Raw genomic sequence first — 18,127 nt, forward strand, 5'->3', positions numbered from 1 at the left:
CCAGAAAAAAGCAAGTGTTGCTGAGGATATGAAGAAATTGGAGCCCTGTGCACTGCTGGTGAGAATGTCTAATGGTACAACCACTGTAGAAAACAGTATGGTGGTTCCTCAAAAAAACAGCATTACCATCTGATCCGGCAATTCCACTCCCAGGTGCACGTCCAAAAGACTTGAAAGCAGGGTCTTGAAGAGATAGCTATAAGCCCACATTCATAGCAGCATCGTTCACAACAGCTAAAACCTGGCAGGATCCCAAGCATCCATCAGTGGATGAATGGGTAAATGGGTAAACAAAATGTGGTATATACAAGGGAATATTATTCAACCTGAAAAAGGAGGGAAATTCTGACGTATGTCACACCATGGATGAACCCTGGAGACCTCACGTTAATTGAAATAAGCCAGTCACAGACAAACTCTGTATGATTCCACTTACATATGGTACTTAGAGCAGTCAAAATCATAGAGACAAAGAAACCAGAATGGTGGCTGCAGGGGCTGAGGGGAGTGGGGGGAGGGAGTGGGAGTTATTATTTAACGGCTATCATCCCAATTTTACAAGACGAAGAGTCCTAGAGACGGGCGGTGGTGACAGCTGTACAACATCATGAATGTATTTAAAACCACTGAGCTGTACACTTAAAAATGGTTAAGATGGTGAATGCTGTTATGCACATTTCATCACAAATTTAAAGATTGGAAAATAAAAAACAAACTCGAAATGTGAGCCTAATGACAGAAGGTTCAGTCGAGAGAATGTAGTAGGCTGAATTCAAATTTAGACCTTCAGTCATCCAAAAGGCATTTATTAAGCACCTATTATGTTCTGGTAGTCCCTGGAATTTCAGGCAGTGGAGGTACAAACAAATGTTAAGTACAAAGACCCACAAGGAAAATGAATATACGAAACTGGTGCTTAAAGAAAGATGAAGGATAGAGAACAAATTTTGCCAAGGTGCTCGCTGAGAGGTAGATGAACTATTCAGAAGGAAATTAAGAAAGAAAGCAAGGGGAGCAGAACAGAATTCTAGAATAGTTGTGATCCCAGAGAAAGAGCACCAAGGTTCAGAGTCAGACATCCTTGCCTGGCCGTTCTACACGAACCACAGAATCTCCTAGTTTCAGCTTTTTCATCTGTACAGTGAGGATAACGTGGCTGACGAGGATAAAACAACACAAATATGTGGAAGCCCCTGGTACATAATAGGGTATTCAACTGATAACTGTTGAATGGGTGAACATCCTATTGATGTTTCTCATGAATCATATTAAACATGCTACAGATAGGAAGACCTTTGAGCACAGCCAGCTTACCAACAAGAAAACTAGAAAACGAAAGTATTAACCATCACTGTAAAAACACCAATAAGAAATTCAATGACACAGCATCTAATATTCAGAGAAATCTTAAGCTGTAGATATCGCTGCCCCCACCTTATAGATGTGATGACTGAGGCTCAGAGAAATCAGGCCACACAGCCTTTAGGTGTGGACCAAGCCTGACTCCTGAGCACGCACTCTCAACCTTCGCACTGTGTACTTCTCCAAGCTCCCCTAGGAGGCGTGTCGGGAATGGACAGAAGCAGACTGTCCAAGCACCTGCTCTCTAAGCCAAGTACATTAAAAACTTCAAAAAATGAAAGATAAAAAGGCTTTAAAGATGTCAGAAAGCCTGGGCAGACACAAAGCCTCACACAGCAAGAACTGGGCAGAGAATGGTCCAGTCTAAACAATGCCCTCAGGCAAGTGGTGACAGGCTCCAGGAGTAACAGCTGCAACTGCTGGTCTCTGAACAGTGTTCCGTGTGTCTGCAGCACACAAAGTGCACTTGGTCACCCAGAACTTCCTTCTACCCAGAAACAAATCCACCACCAGTGGCAATGTTTTCAAATACAAAAGCGAGTATGGTTCTAGGTGATGATGTTATAAAAAAAAAACCCAGCACCAGATGGTTTATCTGCAAAGGCATGTTCCACTGGTTATCTGTCCGGGTCCATCAGTGTACAACCCGAATAAAACATGAGGAGTTGTATTAATAACCAAGACAAGCATTTTGGAGGTCAACTGCTGAAACCACAACAACTACATCAATACTGTATCAGCAAGTCTAGGGCTCATTTCTTCTACAAATCCCCAATTAAAGCACTCAATATACTCTTTCTTTCTTCCCCTAAACTACCCTACACCCCAAGATTCATCATCACGAACATATCCCTCCATATATCCTTCCCTAACCCCCAGTCTTTTTAGACCCCATGAAAGAACTTTCTACACAAGTAAAAACTCCTACCTACCTCCAACCCTTCCCACTCTCACAGTCCTAAATCCACTGTTTTCCACACCAATCTTTTCCTAACTGTCCACTCTGCCCAGTGAAACACCTTTTCTAAAGAGAACACATTCATCCATCCCTTCAGCTATTCCCTTAGAAAGTCTTCCTTTCAGCTTCGTGATACATCAAGATGGCAGGACTTCCTTCAACACCTTCCCTTATACCTTCCCCTGCTGTCTTACAACCTGCCACCCACAGGTTAGCATTCCACTCTCCCCTTCAACAACCTTCCTTCTTAAGGGTCTGTGCTGTCCACCTGCACGTCCCAACCACCCTCATCGTGACTCTCCACCATGCCCCACACACACATCCTCAGACTTCCTTCAGTGATTTTAGCAACTGGCTCAGTCTGACCTTTTGATGAGGCAAAAGTTTTCAAGACCATTTTTAAAAGGGCATATCAGAAGTATTAAGCCCTGTCCAGGTGGTGCAGTGGATAAAGCGTTGTCCATCCCTAGTCAGGGCACGTATGAGAAGCAATCAATGGGTACACAACTAAATGGAACAACCTGAAGCTTCTCTCTCTCTCTCTCTCTCTCTCTCTCTCTTTCCCATCAATGGAAATTTTAAAAAATAATAACTGCATTAAAATATATAAAAAACAGTCACCAAGCAATGGAATACTTCAGTATCTCTGGTATCACTGGCCAGAAGTAGAGACTATTACGAGAAAGAGATCATAGATGCTTTGAGGGCTGGGGTGAGGTAAAGCCCAGGAAGGAAGCAAGACTGTCTTGGTAATAAAATTGTGTTATTTATTTAGGCTGTATGAAAAAATCTTTTGATAAAAAGTGGCCTCATTAAAATGTCATATGCCACAAAGGAACTTCCTGGGTAAGTGGAAATAATATAGATTGTGCTGAGGTGTAGTGCACATGGGTGTATCCACTTGTCAAAACTGATAGCTAACATTTGTGCGTTTCAGTTGTATGTCAATTATATCTCAAAAAACACCGTACAATAAGCGACAACCAAGCAGACGGGAGTAGAAAGGCAAAACAAGAATGACAACACTGATTACCTGATGGAGGTGAGTGCATAAGGGTCCATTACAGTATTCTGTTTTTCTATGTTTGAAATTTTCTATAATCAGGTTTTTAAATGTCACATACCCACCTCCCACACACCTCATGCTCAACCATCATATCCATTATGCCTTCAACATCTACGGAAAAGCTTCTAACACTGCAATTTCGATCGTTACCCATGGTTTTCCAACAGCCGGGGAAAAGCACTGACTCGGCCACCATGCTGAACACCCGAGCGCCCCCTCTCACGAGCACTCTGCCCCAGGAGCTCGGCTTCGGAGTCCTTCCTGCTGAGCTGGGCACTGCCTTACAACTTTTCCAGCTGCTCGCTGACGCTGCGTCCCTGCTCTCACTTTGTAGCCTCCATCCCTCGATCCCTGCCTATGCGCTTAGTCTTGGTTGTACACTGAGAGGACACCCATAGTTACTGAAGGCCTCCTATGAACGCTTGTGAGAACAAAAAAAATAAAAGCAAATGAAGTAAAACACAAAGTAGAGTAGCCTTTTGACTCTATTCCTCACTACTGGAACATTTCTTAACCACCATGATTTGGATCTTGCCTTTATAACTCGATAGAAACTCCTGAGAAACACTTCATAATCTGGCCCCGGGTTATCTTCCTCATCTTGCCTTCTACTTCTACCTCCTCAACCCCCTACTCTGCAGACAAAAAGGATTCCTCACCATTCTCTAATACGTCCTACCCTGTTAGCACCCACACCTCTCTTCGTGCTCATCCATCCTCCTGGGGTACTCTTTAGACCTCTGCTCAAATCCTAATCATCCTTCAAGGTTCAGCTCAACTTCCACCTCTTTCACAAAGTTTCTCAGATTCTCACTATCTTTCTTTTATGAATCCCCTTTTTATTTTTGAGCTGCATTATGTTCATGATGATAACCAATTTCTACTTTGTTAGAATTGGTTATCATTTCTTATTACATCACAAGCTCTTTAAAGACAGATGTTCATATATTAAATATCTTTCGATCCACCAAGAACATCTGGTAAAATGACGAGTATAAAGTAGGCAGATTATAAATTTTATCTACTGATTACTATCATTTCATTTGACTTACAGATCAATTCTTAAATGTAAAAAAATTTTCAGTATCTCAAACGTGACCTCGGCACTAAACTATCCCTGTGACTTATCAAAGGCAGACAAGTATTTTGAGCAGATACAACTCTCCAAATTGCCGTAAGTATGAGCCTCAACCTACTGAAAAATAGCTTTCCTATTACGGTCATGCACTATCAGTATAAAGTATAAAACTGGACTGATCTATCATGTCTCATATGGAAATACAGGAGATTTCCTATTTTAAATACAGCATTTTGTACAGACAGAACAAAGGTTACCCAGAGTGACAAGAAAATTTCTCCAAGAGAAGTATTTAATTGTAGAATGCAAAATGATGCAGGTCAGAAAGGGTGACCCCATGAGTAGCACACAGCCCAACCAAAAGAAAACAGTTAAGTTTTATAATAATCCTGGCCCAGATTGTTGAAAAATGGCCAAAATGTTTAATAAAAGTTCTGGGGGGAAAATAAATAAATAAAAATAAATAAATACCACATTTTGTATCAAAATGAGAAACTGATATATCGGGCTCATGGGATAATATTAACTGATTCAGGTTCAGTATGATTCAAGTGAGAAAAAATAAATTATTCAATGATAAGAACAGCCACCATTTATTAAGCACTTGTGAGTACTGTTAGAAACACCTGACATATATTACCTCATATCGTTTTTATGAAACTCCTGAGACAGGCACTGTTACTATTCGCATTTTACAAATTTTTTTTAAAAGTAGGCATAAAGAATGGATCACACATGTAAGAAATGGTGCATTAGTATAATTAAACAAATGAATAAAAGATGCATGTAGAAGAGCAACTATACAGAAGTCCCGGTCTAGGAGCTCCAAGACCTAGACCTGCTTTGGTCCTCTAGCTAGAACCTCATTCAGCCTCAATATTCCCATCGGTCCTTTCCTGAGAGTAGCTGTAAGAACCAAACGAAAGAATGAATATGAAAATGAGAAGTGAAAGAGCACCACACCGGAGGTCAGGGGACCTAGAACCCAACCTCTGCTTGGACCTTTACAACACATAAGATTATACAAAAAAACCCTATAGCTGCTTTGAGCTACATCCATTCTTAGAGAAGTACACAATGCCTACACATGTGTTAGACATTCTACTGAGTGTTAGGAATACGAAAGGGAACACGAAAGAGACAGTCTCCTGTCCTCACTGAACTCATGGCCTAAAGGGGGAAACGATGAGTAAAATAGGCATTAAAATGAGATTAAGTGCCGGCATCGAGGAGTTTGTAAGAGAGGTAGCTAATCTAGATTTAAGGGTCAAGGAATATTTCCCAAAAGGAAATGACTTTTAAGGTGAGCCTGAAATGAAAAATCAGGCAAAGAAGAGTTCCAGGCAGAGGGAACAGGGCTGAAAGGCCTGTGCTCAGAGGGCAAGCGTTAATAGTGGGTTCTACAGAAGTAAAGAGGATATAAAAAGCAAATATGAGGGATCGTTCTACACAATTTCCTACAACTGCAAGGGAGTCTACAATTATCTCAATAAAAATTTCAATTTAAAGAAGCATAGAGCATTCTGTAAACTGAGAAGCACTTTAGCTATTTCGGTTCATAGTATTAGTACTAATCACTATATAATGTACACTGCTACAGAGAGCAAAGTGGGAAAGGTCATTATAATAGAAATAGATCTACTAAGGACTGCTAGTGACCACATTTCAATAACTGGCCAAAATTTAAAAAAATCATGATTCAGTACCTTTCACATCTGGTCGATACTGTAGTCCATCATCTTTCTTTCCCAACAAACTAGTGTCATCTGTGTCTATAAGAGAAAACAGTTTTCAAATTAAGATACGTACAATGTTTCAGTCACAGCATGAAAACTCCCAAATATTCCACATGCTCCTCCAGGTCTTCGTCAACTCTGTCCACTATCCTGCTCACATTTTCTACCATTCTCTTGATCTACTGTGCCATTTCTACCTTCAGCCTCAGGGCCTTCCAGATATAAACGTGCTCTGCATGATGAAGTCTAATTTCATTTAGACTTCATCTCACATGCCATCGCCTTAAAACGTCTTCCTTGTGCACACTAAAATAACGCATACCCTGAAGAGAAAGGATTAATCCTTTCTCCAAGGGACAATGGTCTCAAAATTTACCTTCTACCACGGTTTCCCTGGAAACACATCAGATTAAGATAAACATGAAACCTCAGCTGTGTTATCAGACAACTGTCTATAAAAACAACCCCTGACTGGAGAATTGTATTTAGACTGGCAAGACTGAAATGAATAAATACCTGCTGGGAAGCACAGCTACAGCTCCCCCACACACACACACAGGGGGGAGGGAAGGGAAGATATGGTGAGGTATGGATGGAAAAATTACACAGGGGACCAAAATAAAAGTTAGGGACCAACCACTCCAAAGGATTCTAAATCTGCGTGAATTTGAATCAACAAAATTCTTAATCTTAGCCAACTGCTCCAAATTTGAAATTCCAGGTAGTACCATTCAACAATGCTCCAGTTCCTCCGAAAAAAAAATGTATATATATTCTTTCTCTAAGCTCCTCTTTCAACCTAGGCTCTAAATGCCGCCCATGAAAGACAAACAAACCATGCTACAGTCTCAAGATCAAAGCTACATGGACTGTCTACCTATCAGCAAATAGTTTCCTCTACCATGCCCATAATCCGACCCCCACCTAGAACTCCTCGGGTGAGTTTCTTAGGTATTACTTGGTTGGTAGCTTAGACCAGAGTGTTGCAAAGAGCTGTGTACTATTTCACAAATAATTTCTTGCCAATATAAAGTACCAAAGTTTGACTTAAAACTTTCCCCACGTAGCTCAGATAAAAATATATCCCTTTAGTAAGTCCAAAATAGGGAGAGGACCTCGTAAGCAAGAACAGTGTACAACCCTAGTCACTGAGAACGGGCCTGGCCCTCAGTTACGAGGAAATAATACAATGTGCTAGCTCACGTGCATATCACTGAGGAAAGAAGATTTGAAAACCTCTGCCTTTAGTGCCTGAATATTTCTAGTAAGGGTGCAAAACAAACACTCATTCTGAGTTGGAATCATGGCTTCTAAATTATAACAAAAAGCAAGAGGGATTAAAAAAAAAAGACTTTTTAACTAAGGTAATTTTTTCTTACATTCTGTAACTTCACACCCAAAGCTCTAACAGTGCAAAAACAGTAGTGAGAGTGTGGAGACAAAGTGAACTATTATACTCTAGAGAAAAAGATGAAGAACTATACAGCAAACTTTATAATTTTTCTATAATTAAAGTAAGTTGACTAATTCTTTTTTTATAAATTTTAAGATTTTATTTCTTGATTTTCGAGGGAGAGAAAGTAGGGTAGGAGCCAAAAGCATCAACTCGTAGTAGTTGCTCCTCTATGTGCCTTGACCAGGCAAGCCCAGGGTTTTGAACCAGCAACCTCAGCATTCCAGGTCAATGCCTTATCCACTGCATCACCATAGGTCAGGCAAACTGACTAATTCTTAAACAGCTATAATCATTACAAATTTAAGAACTAAAATGTATCTAGAAATCCATGATAAGGTCAGCTTCAAAACTAAATCATATGGCTAGTGCCTTGAGACAATGAAAATAAATTTTAAAATATCTAAAATAATAACAGAACAAAGAAATTCTAAAATCTAATAACAGAAAATAAAGCATCAAAGATTTCTAATTTTATAAATTTGGAACACTACCAAATGTACAAATAAGATTACAGACATGAAATATTAAAGACAGGACTCTGGGTAAGTAGAAGGAATTTTACCTGTGCAATGACCAAGATGCCTTATATCAATCTGTTCTTGCTTTATACAGGATGCTTCTCGAACAAAACAGGGATTGTTATATGAACTCCCATCAGAAGCACACACAGGATTAAAACTGTATCCACTGCAATCTATATTACATACACACCTGTAGGAAAAAACAAAAATTACCCATATTTTAAAACAAGTGTGTTTCTCAATGCTACAACTACAAAGAGAAATTCTTTTTTCCTGCCTTTTGTAGCAGAACTCAACATATTTTAAGTCACTCAACATATTTTAAGTCACTCAACATATTTAAGTCTATCTAAGACTTATCAAGTCTAAGCAAAGTGAATGCTCAGGTAACAGTTTCTTTCAGGTAAGAATTTACAGATAATTTCATCCATATACTGTATTATTAATCCAGTGGTTTCTCTAGAATTTTCCTATCTGGATACAATAATCAGGAGGTGTCAAATGTCAACAACATTCCTTAAAAAGCAACATGGTATACTGAAAAGGACCCAGAATTATGAGTCAGAAGTCATGGATCTAAATCCCAGCCCAACTGATTACCGGATTTGTGTCCAGATTCTTCCTCTACCTCTTAGTTTACTGGTCCGTAGAAAAGGAAGTAATAATAGTATACTACCTCACCAAATAATTGAGAAAAATAGACAAAATAAATAACAGTAGATATAAAACATACAAAATGGAAGTCCTTAAAAGTTGTACAGCTATGTACAGTGGTACCTTGAGATACGAGCAGATCAACATTTTTTAAAGATACGAGCTGTGACTCAGTCTGTAGTTTTGTTTGAGATCCGAGCAAAATTCCAAGATATGAGTCGTGATTCGGGAAGCTGCCACTAGTTGGCGCATTGGCTCACAGATCCAATATCGGCAACACAACACCAGCATCTTGTTCTTTCTCACATGTTACCCACAGAATCAAGTCAAATCTCATGCGGTGTACTCGTTCTTGCATCATTTTTGCATTTTTTACTAACTTTTTTGTGTGCTATCATTGGGCTGAAGAAAGTGAGAGTAAAGGACAGTGGTGAGAAGAAGAAGAGAATGATATCGATAGACGTAAAGCAAAAAATAATAGAAAAACATGAGCATGGTATACGAGTGATTGAACGGGCAAGGCTGTACGACTGCAATACATCTACAATTTGCACCATCCTAAACAAAAGAATGCCATCAAAAGTGCAAATCCAGCAAAAGGAACTACAATTCTGTCCCAATTAAGGCCAAACATCCATGAAGAAATGGAGAAGCTTCTGCTGGTGTGGGTGAAAAGAGAAAGAGCTGGCAGGAGATACAGTGATGGAGACTGTAATATGCAAAAAGCCACATATTATTTATGGTGACTTAAAGAAAAAAGAACCATCAACCTCAAAACAGGCAGCAGAAGATACGTTTAAGGCAAGTCATGGCTGGTTTGAAAATTTCAAGAAGAGATCTGGCATCCCCTCGGTGGTGAAGGCATGGTGAAGCTGCGAGTGCTGACGTTAAGGCAGCTGAGGAGTACATTGCATGTTTTGCTGTGCTCATCTCAAAGGAAGGCTACATCTCCCAACAAATGTTCAACTGTGATGTATGTAAAAGGATTGTTTTGGAAAAAAATGCCCTGGAGGACTTTCATCACAGCAGAGAAGAAGCTGCCAGGCCATAAAGGACCATCATGACCCTTGCATTGTATACAAATGCTAGCGGTGACTGTACAGTAAAGCCAATGCTAGTGTATCATTAGGAAAATCCTCGAGCCTTTAAGACTCACAAGATTCCTAAAGAAAAACTGCAAGTTATGTGGCGCGCCAATGCTAGGGCATGGGTTATGCGGCAGTTTTTTACTGAATGGGTAAATCTCATCTTTGGTCCTGCAGTGAAGAAATATCTTCAAGAAAATAAACTCCCGATGAAAGCATTACTAATCCTTGAAAATGCTCCAGCCCACCGACCTGGTCTTGAAGATGACATTCTCAATGAGTTCAAATTCATGAAAGTCCTCTACCTCCCACCCAACAGGACTTCAATCGTGCAACCTATGGATCAGCAGGTCATTTCCAACTTTAAAAAGCTTTACACAAAGCACTTGTTCCACCGCTGCTTTGAGGTGACTGAGAATACAATTCTAACCCTTCAAGAGTTTTGGAAAGATCACTACAACATAGTGATATGTTTACGCATTATTGACTTGGCATGGCAAGAGGTTACAAGAAGAACCTTGAACTCGGCATGGAAAAAGTTATGGCCTGATGTTGTGGCAGACAGGGACTTTGAAGGATTTAAACCAGAGACCGAGGCCGAGGTAGAAGCGCTGGAGGAGATTGTGTCCCTCGGAAAGTCGATGGGTCTGGAGGTAGATGAGGGTGACATAAATGAGCTCATTGAGGAACATGAGGAGGAACTCTCAACTGAGGAGTTGAAGGAGCTACAGATGATGCAACATACAGAGCTTCTGCAAGAGATTAGTAGTGAGGAGGAGGTAGAGTCGGAGGAAGTGATTTCTACAAGTGAAATTAAAGACACGCTGGCAATGTGGGAGAAGCTTTCAAGTTTCATTGAAAAGAAACACCCAGAAAAAGTTTCAATTGGTCGTGCTTCAGCACTTTTTAATGACACTTGTCACATTTCCGTAACATTTTAAAAGGCAGGCAAAAGCAAACATCTTTGGATTGATTTTTATTCAAAAGTCCTATAAGTGAAAGTGCCGAAACTGCAGCCAAAAAGGCAAAAACAGGTGATGATTATGTGAAAAATATGTAATGTTAAGCTTAGGTTAAGTTTAAAGTTAAGAAAGTGCATTTTTTTTACAATTAAGTTTTTGTGGTTTCATTTTAAGTAAAGAAAGTGCAGTTTTAGTTTTGTTTAAAGTAAAGAAAATGCAGTTTTAGTTTCATTTAGTGTTAAGAAAGTGCAGTTTTAGTTTACGGGTCTCCAGTGCCTGCATCCCTTCCTCCCTCCCCCCTCCTCCTCCATTCACCTCCGTTAGCTGCATTCATCTGTCTCCAAGGTAAGAATACAGTACTAAATAACTTTTTTCTTTTATTTCATATATTTTGTTATGCATTGGTAAAGTACACTATACATGTGTGTTTCTTAATTAAAAACGTCTTTTTTTATAATTTAGCATGGTTTGGGATGTTCCATGGAGCTGGAACAGATTAAATCTATTTCAGTTATTTTAAATGGGAGAAATTTGTTTGATATACGAGTTGACTGACTTACAAGCTCAGTTACAGAACAAATTAAACTCGTATCTCAAGGTACCACTGTATATAACTGAGTGCCCACTGAACACTGAGACTGCAAGACTGCCTTATAGAGAAGGCCAAGGGAGTCCAAGGCATGGATGATAAAAATAAAAACATGCAGAGACCCATGGTGGACTAGGACTCTGGACTAACTCTCCTGTGGAAAAACATTAAAAAACACTGGGTAAAATATTTTTAAACAGTCTCTTAAATACATTCATAGGTTGGCAAGAAAGCAAGAAATATGCAAGACAAAAGCTAAATGAAGACAAAAACAGAGAAAGGTCAAATGAGCATGCTGAGGCTGATTTTCAGCTTGAAGGTATTGACCAGTTAGTATTTTCAATTACTAACATTTTTGGCTTTGCAGCCTCTGGGAATAGAAGTCAAAGAATGCTGACCTACCCAAGGCGGGGAGTCTGAAGAGCCGAGAAAGATCGCACCTCAAACAGCTACAATCCACTGCACATGGGTAAGCTAGAAATCAGTTTCCATATCCTAAGGGGACTGGTTCAAGGGGAGAAAAAGTGCTGCCCTGAGCCAAGGCGGTGAAGAAAGGGAAGAAAAAAAGCATCTCCCCAGAGAATTCGAAACCACAAGCCAGCTCTCACATGGGAAATTACAACTTAAAATACTACTTGGGTGTTCTAAAAAACCTCAAAACCAGAATTTATTTTAAGAGTCAAGGAGCACAAGGGGCCCTAAGCAATTGACAGAAGCAAAGCAATCTCCTCTGGAGAAACCCTACTTGATTATCTCAGACTCCAGGCACTTTCCAAAAGACAGTTCAGAGAAAAACGCAGCCCAGACACACTCACATATCCACAACAAACAAGGAATTAAACACCATAAGCAGAGCAAGCTGATTTTAAAAGACCCAAACAGAACATATAATAAATAATGTATTAGTAGAAAAAAAAATGCAGCGGTCAGATTTCATAGCAGATTAGAAAATCTAAAGGTGAATGAGTGAACTGTTAGGTCAGAGAAAATCACCCAGACCACAGCAGAGAGTCAGAGACAGGACCCAGGGAAGATGAGGAGGCATGGACACGTACAACAACAGTGCGGTGACTGCCGGGAAGGAAGGAGGCGAGGTGGAGGAGGGCGTGCGGGATAAATGGTCACGGACGAAGACTTGACTGGGAGGAGGAGGAGTAAAACACAAAACCGTGTACAGAGATGTGTTGTAGAATTGAATGCTCAAGCCTGAGCTGTGGTGGCGCAGTGGATAAAGCGTCAACCTGGAATGCTGAGGTCACCGGTTCAAAACCCTGGGTTTGCCTGGTCAGGACACATGTGGGAGTTGATGTTTCCTGCTCCTCTGCCCCCTTCTCTCTCTCTTTCCTCTCTAAAATGAATAAATAGTTTAAAAAAAAAAGAATTGAACACTCAAAACCTGTATATTTATGTTAACCAGTGTCACCCCAATAATTCAATATAATTCAATTTTTTTTTAAATAGGGGCATGGACAATGGCGTCACAAGACCTAATAGAAAGAAATCTGAATGAGGCAACGTAAATATGCTCAACAACTGCTCATCAAACTTTCCAAAACTATAAAAACATAGTGTAAATATACAAGAAGCCTAATACATTCCAAACAGGATTATTCAAAAAGAATCTAGACACTAAAATATCACAATGAAATTCTGTAACAACAAAAAAGACTTATTTTAAAAGCAGCCAGAAAAAAGAGAAAGATTACCATCAAGAAGCAAGCATAAGAAGGGCAAGTGTCTTCAAAAGCAATGGGAAAGCCAGATTTTTACTTATACTCAAAAGACAGGGAAATAATACCTACAATGTCCTGATAAAATAGAATCTCATATAAAGAGAATCCTTCAGGAATGAGGGTAAAATAAAAAAATTTGGAAGAAGTAAAAACTTAAGTTTGTCACCTGCTGTCAATAAAAGAAATTCTAAAGGTAGCAGAAAATGATCCTATAAGGGAAACCTGGCATGTAAATGCAAATGAAGAACAGAAGTATACCTACGTGGTAATGTTTAACAAAATACTATCTCAGACAACATCAATAATGCTCTGTGGGGTTAAAGTTTTTTAAAACAAAAAAAGTGAAATACATGAAAGAAGAGACAGGAAAGGCAAGATCAAATTACAAAATAAGAAAAAAAAGCAGAATACACCAGTATTTATAATATATTTAAGTAAACTAAATTTTCCAGCTAAAACGCCAACATAACAATGCAATAAACAGATGATGTACTGACGAAATGTGCACCTGAAATCTGTATAATTTTATTAACTGTCACCCCAATAAATTCAATAAAAATTAACCCCCCCAAAAGATAATCTGTATAAAAATACAAAGGCAGCTATATGCTGCTTATTAGACAACGTGAAATGTAATGATATGGGTAATCGTCATGGGCGGGGGGAAAGGGAGACTGCCAAGTTAGTGTTTAACCGGTAGAGTTTTTTTGCAAGATGAAAAGAGTTTGGGCGGTGAATAAGGGTGTGGTAACACAACATTATGAATGTGCTTAATACTTCTAAACTGTACACTTAAAAATAGTCAAGATGGTAAACTCAAAGTTAGGGGTATTTTTACCAGAATAAAAAATAATTGGAAAAAAGTTCTTTTTTAAGTGAGAAGAGTGGAGACAGACTCCCACATGCACCCTGACTGGGTTCCACCTGGCAATCCCACCTGGGGCCAATGCTCGTATCAGCCAAGCTATCCTCCGTGTATGAGGCTGACGCTCAGACCAATCGAGCCACTGGCTGCAGGAGAGGAAGAGAGAGGGAAGGGGGAAAGGGAAGGGAAGAGAAGTGGATGGTTGCTTCTCCTGTGTGCCCTGACTGGGGATTGAACCCAGGATGGGCATGCCAGGCCAACGCTCTATCCACTGAGTCAACCAGCCAAGGTCTAGAAATTATTTAATGATATAAAAAATTGAAAATAAAAGTGATATCACACCTGAAATGGAAGAAACCTGGTGCTCTATCTAATATCAGACGTAAGAGACTGCACAGCAAAAAGCATTATGAGAAAGAAAGAAGGTCCCTTTACAATAATAACAAATTTCATTCACCAACAAGATACAATAATTCTAAACATTTTAAGATAGCCCCAAAATCAATACAGCAAAAACTGATAAAACCATAGTAGAAATAACCAAATCCACCGTAATGGATTTTAGCATGCCTCTTTCTGCAGTCATATATCAAAGAGATAAAATATGAGGAAAACTGAAATATTTACAGGTAAAATGACATGATGCCAGGATATTATTTTAAATACTTTCCCCAAGAATGTAGGAAGGTAAAAATAGATGAAACAAAACTGGGCTTTTTGAAGCTGAGTGATGGATCTATGGGAAGGAGTTAAGCTTTATTTTTTCTCCTTTTCTATGTTTGAAGATTTCCTTAATCCCTGACGAATTAAAGACCTATATTTGAAAGACAAAATTACAAAAGACCTAGAGGATCAAATATAAGAGACCAATAAATTTAACTTTGAAATGAAGTGTGCCCCCATAAAGAGAACAAAAGACAAGTTATAACTCAATAAGCAATGAATAATCAGTATCTAAAATATATAAATAAAAATCTATTTTAAAAAAGATATATAAGTCAATGGGTAAGAGGCAGGCAAAGTCATAAATAGAAAATAAACAGAAAAATAGGAATAAAAGAAGCAGCTTACAGGAGAAATATATGTGAAAAGATACGCAACTATGCAATAATCAGGAAAATGCAATTAAACCCACACTAAGATAGACACGATCACATTCACTAAAAGCCAAAACCTGAGAATAAGGACAATACAAGCGTTGGCAAGGATAAGGTACAAAGGGCGTTCTCTTCCTTTGCTGGGGGAGAGCTCACCGGTACAACCAGTTTGGAAAACAGACATTACCATGAAAAGCTGGATTTGCATTAGCCCAACAATTTCACTACTAATAAAATCTCTTACTTGTGCTCCAGGAGACAGGAGTGAGAATGTCCTCAGCAGCATTATTCATGAGAGCAAAAGACTGAAACAACCTAAAAGTCCAACAGCAGTGAAATGAACTTTGTAAAAAAAAGGATGTGGGCTAGTCAACCCATTCAATAAGCAGCAAAATTGAATGACCTACTGTTGTGTGCATTAACATTCATGAATCCCAACAACAGAACGCTGAGCAAAAGAAGGAACACATAACTACAATTCCAGTTATACAAAATTCAAAATCAATCAAAAGCCATATAATACAATGTGTCCGTAAAGTCATGGTGCACTTTTGACCATTCACAGGAAAGCAACAAAAGATGATAGAAATGTGAAATCTGCACCAAATAAAAGGAAAACCCTCCCCGTTTCTGTAGGATGATGTGGCAGCATGTGTGCATGTGCAGATGATGACGTAACACCGTGTATATAGCGGAGCAGCCCACGGCCATGCCAGTCGAGATGTGGATGGTACAGAGGAAAGTTCAGTGTGTTCTGTGGCTCACTAAATTCAAATCGATGACCAAAGTGCAACATGAATATCGGCGCGTTTATAACAAAGCACCATCACATAGGAATAACATTACTCGGTGGGATAAGCAATTGAAGGAAACCGGCAGTTTGGTGGAGAAACCCCATTCTGGTAGGCCATCAGTCAGTGACAAGTTTGTAGAGGCTATACGGGATAGCTACCTAAGGAGCCCTAAAAAATCTGTGCGTGAGCCCACATTGAACTGCACTGAATAGGTATGAAACTGGGAGAGTTTTCCTTTTATTTGGTGCAGATTTCACATTTCTATCGTCTTTTGTTACTTTCCTGTGACCTGTCAAAAGTGCACCATGACTTTATGGACACACTGTATATAATTACAAAACTTACCACATGTGGTAAAACTACAAAGAAAGCAGAGGCATGACTTCAACAAGACGCGATATAGCAAGTGGGTGGAAGAAAGATGCGACTGGGGAGGGACAGGCAGGGCCAGATCTGAAGTACGTATTGATAAAAGTCTATTTCTGGCTTGGAAGCTAGAAGTCACAAAAGTTTGTTTCATTTTTATGTATTAAACCAAATGTGTACGTTTTCATATACTTTTGAATATATGCTCTATTTCTCAATTTTAAAATTAGGGCACCAGAAAACAATGAAAAATTCATAGGAAGAACAACAGTTACTAACTTAAGTCAAAATGGTTTTTACATATTTAAAGGGTGGAGGAGAGGCAGAATACATAAGAGAGACCACATGAGGCCTGTAATATATTCACCATCTGGCCCTTTATAGAGAAACTTTGCTGACCCGAGGGTTTAAGGGCAAAATTGCGCTGGCAGTATAAAGAGAAACAGTGGCTAATGGAAGAAAGTATTACAGAACTATTTCAGGATTAAGACAAGGCTCATCAACAAAGATGAGATACCATTCCAATCTGGTAAGGAGAAACAAGTGACTCAGCAGCGGGCAATGCCGCTCAACTGGGAACCGGGTGGTCAAGTATATGAAAGTTGGCGTCCCCGGTGGGATGGCACCACTGCATCGAAGACCAAGAACAGAGAACAAACCATCGCTTCTGTTTCAACAGCACATGAAGGAAGAAAATGAAATTACCAGCTCAAGGAAAGTCCAGCTCAGTGAAACAGTGAGCCAAGGAGGAAAATATTAGACCCCAGAGGCCACTGATACACCTGATTACAGCAATGACAGGTGTTCGCAGACTGAGGACAGTAGCAGAGGGAAGGATGCCCAAAGCACGGGAGTGTGCACTCGAGTGGAAAGAAATCATTTCAGTAAATACAACAAATTCAACACACCTAGCAGCCATGTACTCTGCACCTACTGTAAGGGGATAGTCACATTTGCCTCCCGTAATCCTGACTCCAACAAATGATGAATAGAAAAATCGAATATGAAGGAAGTTAGCCTAAGACTGTAAGCTAATGAGTGGCGGAGACAGTGTTCTCTCTAGTTACAGCTGTGACATATATATCCAGCATAGACACTGACCAATGAAAGGAAGGAAGTAGTTATTTTCCACATTTATATCATGAAAAATATATATTTCCACTAAACTGGCCTTGCTGCTCCCGCAGACATGCCAAGGACCCTCGAGCCCCAGGCCGCCTCTTCCTGGGACACCTTTGCCTCGAACAGCCACCCGGCTGTCCTTTACAGCCTTCAAGGTGTTGCTCAAATCCTAAAAGAGCAGCTAAAAATGAAATCTCTAAGCATCCATTTAAGAAGTTAGAAAAAGAGTAATGGAATTAAGTCCAGTGAAAATAAAGGGAGGAGAAAATATAGGTGATATAGTTTTGGATATACAGATATATTTTAGCAGAAATAGAAAACACAGTTACAAATGAGAAGACCAATAAAGTCAAAAGCTGCTCCTTTCAAAAGACTTTCACACTGACAAAGCAGAATTTAAAAAAAAGAAAGAGAAAAAATATATATTAGGAATAAAAAAGACTATAGATTCAATGAGGATTATGGATTAAAAGATAAAGTTATCATATTATACAATATGTTAGCAAGTTTGAAAATGGGAAATTAAAAACTTTAAAAATATTAACTATCAAATTTTACCAAAAAAGAAACAGAAGTTGAATGGTACTATAGTCATTAAAGAAATTAAATCAGGTTTTTGGGGGTTCTTTTTTAGAAAAAAATCCCTAAAGACAGCATCAGATCCAGGTGTTTTTAAAAAGTTC

General features: G+C 39.2%; 1 protein-coding gene across 1 annotated transcript in view; it reads right to left on the reverse strand.

Annotated features, from left to right (window-relative positions):
* The window catches only part of TMEFF1 (transmembrane protein with EGF like and two follistatin like domains 1), a 96,220-nt gene that overhangs the window by 21,478 nt on the left and 56,615 nt on the right, over positions 1-18,127 (reverse strand). Inside the window, exons 6-7 of the mRNA XM_066256637.1 lie at positions 8,219-8,367; positions 6,171-6,236 (exon numbers count right to left, since the gene is read on the reverse strand). Coding sequence (XP_066112734.1) covers positions 6,171-6,236; positions 8,219-8,367 — 215 coding nt within the window. The remainder of the gene's footprint in view (positions 1-6,170; positions 6,237-8,218; positions 8,368-18,127) is intronic.

Source organism: Saccopteryx bilineata, chromosome 2 (genome assembly GCF_036850765.1).
Source record: "Saccopteryx bilineata isolate mSacBil1 chromosome 2, mSacBil1_pri_phased_curated, whole genome shotgun sequence".
NCBI classification, from domain to species: Eukaryota; Metazoa; Chordata; class Mammalia; order Chiroptera; family Emballonuridae; genus Saccopteryx; species Saccopteryx bilineata.